The 5,880-nt window shown below is 33.7% G+C and overlaps 1 protein-coding gene across 2 annotated transcripts; it reads right to left on the bottom strand.

Annotated features, from left to right (window-relative positions):
• Window positions 1-421: 421 nt before the first annotated feature.
• Window positions 422-5,605, bottom strand: LOC112756368 (protein cornichon homolog 1). 2 transcript variants are annotated; one of them, XM_025804943.3, is made up of 5 exons: window positions 5,328-5,605; window positions 5,048-5,229; window positions 3,802-3,924; window positions 2,600-2,694; window positions 422-816 (listed from the first exon to the last, which is right to left on the bottom strand). In XM_025804943.3, exons 1-4 carry the CDS (start codon window positions 5,403-5,405, stop codon window positions 2,649-2,651), a joined length of 429 nt encoding a protein of 142 aa, XP_025660728.1. In that variant the 5' UTR covers window positions 5,406-5,605; the 3' UTR covers window positions 422-816; window positions 2,600-2,648. The 2 variants fall into 2 exon arrangements, with proteins under 2 accessions (XP_025660728.1, XP_025660727.1); XM_025804942.3 differs by lacking the exon at window positions 422-816 and adding an exon at window positions 1,644-1,936.
• Between the last annotated feature and the right edge of the window lie 275 nt (window positions 5,606-5,880).

Genomic DNA, 5,880 nt, shown 5'->3' with positions numbered 1-5,880 from the left:
GTTGATTAATTTTACAATTATATTTCACATCTTTAATAAATAAAATAATTTATTAATGAACATGATATTACCTACTAATAACTAGTATATATAATTGGATTAATTTCACTCCATAATAAAAAAAACATAATTATTTGCCACTGAATGAAATGTCTCAATAAAACATTTTCTTATTGAATATGCATTGAAAAAAAAAATCATTTTTTATGTTATTGCTTTGATGGAGTAAAGTATGGGGTTCACATTTTCATATTTTCCCTGCCGTATGAATTTCATTAAGAGGAAGTATAGGAAGTCAATAGAATATTTGTACAATGTGTACAATGGAGGTTTAGGGATGTCCGATTCAGTATTAGAGATATAACCATTAGTGTTACATTTTTCTATTAGCTTAAACTTTTGGGATGAATGGTTTTATGACATAGTAATGTTTATTTTTTAATTCATAGCCTATTATACACATTGTACAAATATTCTATTAGCTCTCTAACGGGATTTTTTCATTAATGAGGGTGACATGAAAGTTGAAACATAAGTGAAGATATGCATAATAAAAGCCCTTGGTATGTAAAAGAAGTGAAACGAAGAATGACTAGCCAATACAAAGAGCTACATTTGTTGGAGCTTCCTTTGGTTAAGTAAGACAAACATGAAACACCAAACACCACCGATGTGAGTGGTGTGACGTGATTTTCTATTTTGGGTAAAGGAGTTATCAAACTTAGCTGCTTCTTATTTGTCTGCATTCTGGAGTAACAGAATTTCCTTCTAAGAATCTTCAATCTTTTCTGGGTTTACTTCAAATCCAAATGGTATCTTCAATCATGGGTTCAAGTAAATTTAACTTAGACTCATGAACAATAATATATGAGTACTAGTACCTTGTATTAGAGAGTGAATAATCAGTCACCTATATAAAATACATATTCGAAATACAAAATACACGTTTAAAATGAATTAAAAAACACATGAATTTATACACAAATATATAATAACTGATTTAGTAGTTAATTTTTAGTAACTCAGTAACATTTTTACAAGACCATACACAATATGAGAATTGGGAGGACCCACAAAGAAAAAGCATTGAGACATGAAAAGGACTCAGCATTGTGCTTAACTTGAATGGGCAATTGTGTAGGGTAGAACACATGAAGAGGGAAAAACGTTCCCATCATAAATAACTTGTTCACAAGGCATTGGAGGAAGGGGGGAAATGGGCACTGATGATTGATGAATGCTTTGAAAATGGACCCAATCATAAATTTGTGTGTCTTTTAGTTGTGAGGGTAAGTTGACAAGATAAACGAAAAAGTAATAAAAAGAAAGACACACTGTTTTGAAGCTGCCTACAGTATGTCGGGTTTGGCAAGAGATGCTTATTGCACTTTAGTCATTTTCATGGATCACACCCTATCCACAATCTCTTTTTACCTTTTTGGGCCCCAGATATATCTTTCAATCAATGCTTTTTTTACTTTTCCCCATTTCAACGAATATTCCTCACAATTTTTATAGTGCAATACTTAGGGTAAATATTATTAGGCCTTTCTACCCACAACCCTTTTCTATATTAAAATTATGGCATTCAACAACCTTGTATTTTATGACTGACACTAATCTCTATCATAAACATAAATAACTTTCTCTCTAAATTGTTTAAATTATCAACCAAACGACTTGCTGTTAGTTGATCATGGACTTGCAACCTGGTTTTTACAACAAAAAAGGACTAACAAGAAATCAAAGTATGTGGGCCTCCAATCTCCATAGAAGGAGGAGTACAAGTCCCACTAGTCTCATCCGAAACTGAGTCCAGAGTCCATATAGATCTTGGACTCCACTGTAACAAATCTATCTCAGGCCCAAAATTACTTGAATTAGATTTAGCCCATGTTGACCCAAAAGTTGTATCCAGAACAAAACATGATCAGCTCTGACCAAAAACAAAGAAAAGGACATGATCAGTTGATCACCAACCAAACAAGGCTGTGGTTGTTTTAGATAATAGATTTGGATAAAGAAGAAAAAGGCTTAGTGTCTCCCATAACATTGGTAGGGAGTTCTCTGAGAAAAGGGATTTTTTCATAGACTTCAAAATCCTCTTGACTTTCAGAATTTCTCCAAAAAGGAAGATTTCACAAACTCTCATCAATTTAGTTTATCCATTTGATCCTTAAATTGATGGTTATTTTATAGTAATACTATGAAGGACCATATTGAGTATTTACTTTAAATCTACACAAGGTTAAGGTGTTTTATAACAAGTTATAACATCTATAAAAAGTACTATTCAGATCACCAATTCAAGCCTACTTTGAACAGTCAAACAATACCTACCACTCAAATAACTTCTGAATCATTTTCTATTATTGCTAACCATATTAATTCATCTAATAAGCTATTTCAAGGGAAAACACCTTTAAAGCTGTCAAAACAACTACCTCAGTTGGCTCAAATTAGTGACAGATTTCTATTTCCATGATCTTTGATTATGATTTCTAAATCCAATTACAACATATCCAATTACAGTTTCCCATAAAAAAGAGACTTCCTTCCCAGAAGACGGGGAAAAACAAAAAATCTCAGAGCAACTTACACATTGGTGGTCATACAGCACAAGTGTGGGTTTGCGTAGGTTTTGTGTGTCATTCATCTTCAAGATCAAAATAGTAGACAAGTAGTAGTACAAGCCTGCAAAAGGAAAGTTCAAAGAGAAGTTGGCCTTTAGGTTCATTGAGATTTTGATGTATAACTAGCCATGGCAGCAAATGCAGCATACATGAATAATCATACAATATTGCACATGCCAAAAGCCAGGTCCATCTAATTTTCCTATTGAAAGGAGATCTTTAAGCAGCACCACAAGACAAAATGGATGCTTTCTATTGCATTTGAAAAAGCAAGGTGGCAAGTGAATGCTTGCTTTCTATTGCATTTCAAAATTTCATAGTCTAGAGTGCTTCATCAAAAGACGAATTAGAGCAACCTTCACCAACCCCTTCCTAAAAGAGAAGGTTTGGTCATGAAAGAATTTAGTATGACAACAAACAACCAAGTTCAAATCAGCTAGGGATATATGAAGCTAATACAAGAACTTAGCCATAACTCCTATTTTTTTTTAATAAATAAATAAATAACTAAAATCTAGAATACAGGAGTAGGATACACTAAGAAGCAAAGGTCAGGGAGGAGGTTGGCAGGAAGAAAATAATTTGTGAGTTCAAATGACACAGGCAAATATATCTTGCCCTATTTGCTGGGTAATGTATCTACTTAGAGAATTTAATTGGCTAAGGAGACACAACTTGGCGGGTTTGCAGAACATTTCTAATACATAATTCGGTACATGAATAATGGCACTTGAACAGAAAATTTTTAAGTTAAACCTAACTACAGTTAATCAACAAAAGGTGTTGACTGTGACCTCTGTAATCCTGTTGAAGCATATGCAAGTGTAAAGATAGTGAATAGGGTGGTTAAAGGTGAGTGATGTCAAAGTCTTCATGAAATAACACATAACAAAGTGAACTACCCAACACAAAAGCATTAGCAGGTTCCATTTCAACTGTGTGATGCCAGGCTATTTTTTACTCGACCAATTGTTAGAGTTCCTATGTGGATTGCTAGTTATGTCAAATTCCTCAATTTTAGAACTATTATACTAAAGTTCTTCCTGCAGCATAAATCCTAAAAGAAGACCTATTTTTTTTTAAAAAAAATAGACATAAGTTTAAGTGGTATGACTGTAAGAGTCAAAAAACAATAATGGGTATATGGTAGTTTAAGGGCATGACAAACCTGAAGATAGTTATAATCAGGACTGATAAGTAGAAAGCAAGTTTGACAATCCGAAATTTCTTCTCAGCTTTAAGCACCCTAAAAACTTCAGTAACATCAAGAAGATGCTGCCGTTTCATAAACCTGAGTCATAGAAACAGAGTAACCATGAACTAGTTAGAGGAAACACAAGTTCATAAGCCAAAAGCCTTTATGGAAGTACCAGGTCAATGCACAGGTAGTTCATTAAATCAACTTCGTTTCTGTTAATGGTAATTTGTGAGATCTACATGGCCATGAAATACAATCACATTGATTATAGACAGATAATAGAAGTAAAAAAAAAAAAAAAATTGAAACATAAAACTTGCTTTGACAAATGTGCTATAAGTTCATCTTATTCACAAAATCAATAAGCAATTTATAGCAATTAAAAAACTTCAGAACAGTGATGCCAAGTAATTGGATGATAAATCTCAATATAGCTTCCACCTAAGTTGTTTGGAAAAGCAATACATCAGCTTAAATGACTCTCACAAAACACCTTGTCTGACAATAAGTTTCAATAAAGTTATACAAATCCAATAGCAACAAAGAGGGGACAAAATAGTAGGTTAAGGTGGATTTCCATACAGAGGGAAACCACTACTCCACATACTCACACCATTCTCAACCTCCGAAAATTGATAATCAACACCACAACTATCTGCTCACTGATGTAAGTCCCAAAAATCTTAGCTCAAGCAAGATCACTGTGTGTGTTTGGTACCATTTTTGTAAATGTTTTTTCTAGGTGATATTAATTATGGCAGAACTGATATAATTAGAATTTTATGTTAACGTAAAGTGATTTACATTAGGTAGTTCCTATAGAAAGCAATTCTGATAGAAAGTAAAAAAATTTTCACTTCTCCCAAATCAAGCGGAGAACCATTCCAAACTAAAGGCAAGAATTATAACAGTAAAGATAATTTTTCTCCTCTGAAATCAATTTCTATCTACCCTAAATGTGCTCCAAAACACACTTGCCCTTTGGTCACTACAAGCCTAACCCACCCTCTACCCCAAACTGGGTTCAAATGTCAGATCTTATGCCTCCATTCAATCCATACACACATAAAGAGGGAAAACTTGACTTCCCTGATTAGCACATTGTAAGGCAAAATCTACATTAGGAAACAAAATAATCAACAACATATAAGGCAGTTAATATAACTAAAACAGCAGACTAATCAGTTTGGGGTTGTAAAGACATGTATGTACTCACAGATTGGCATGATAGCAAGCAAGAGGAAGTGTGAGCAAAAACATGATCCAATGACCTGTGAGGAGGCAAAGAGCACAGAGTAATCCCTGCCCAATAAACTCGGGAACCACGAAGTAATTGACTCGAGACGAGGCATCAAAAGGGTTCATATAGTCATCTTCCAAGTCCGATAATATCAAAACCTTGGACACCCCACCATAAAAAGAACAATTTTTCAGATTCATGGAAGCTAAGAAAGTAGAGAATTGGGAAAGAAAATAAAAATAAAGAAGAACCCCACCTGGTAGAAAGAAGAGGCAAAAAAGGCAATGTTGAGAGGGAAACAAAGAAGCAGCCAGAAGAGCAATTCCCAACCCATTAAAACGGAGGAATCAGAGACGTGGCGCAGAGTTTTCGGAGAAAGAGTGTGTTTTTCACAAGTTGGCAAGTTTTTGAGAGTTTAGAATCAGTGATATGCTTGGACTTTGGACATGGGAGAGTTGGTGAAGACTCTGTTCATTGCAATTACTTTTTTGAGTATGATGATGGTTGATCAAGGTGCCGGACAAACCACCATTGACAATAAAAACAGCTCAACCTTTTATATTAATTATTATTAATTACAAAATTATTTTACACAGTCAATTATTTATAGCATAGATAATATATAATATATTTTAGGGTTTGGCAACTTTTTAAATTTTTATGAAATAAATACATTAGAAATTCAACTTTGTTAACCAACTCTGCATTTTTATTGGTTCAGTACACATAGAGTTTGTTTGGGTGAGTTTTAAAAAGAGGAGTGCTACACATACAAGTCTTTTTGACTTACAAGTTTTACAAGTTATTAG

This window comes from Arachis hypogaea, chromosome 16 (genome assembly GCF_003086295.3).
Source record: "Arachis hypogaea cultivar Tifrunner chromosome 16, arahy.Tifrunner.gnm2.J5K5, whole genome shotgun sequence".
NCBI classification, from domain to species: Eukaryota; Viridiplantae; Streptophyta; class Magnoliopsida; order Fabales; family Fabaceae; genus Arachis; species Arachis hypogaea.
This window is presented reverse-complemented; position numbering and strand designations above follow the sequence as displayed.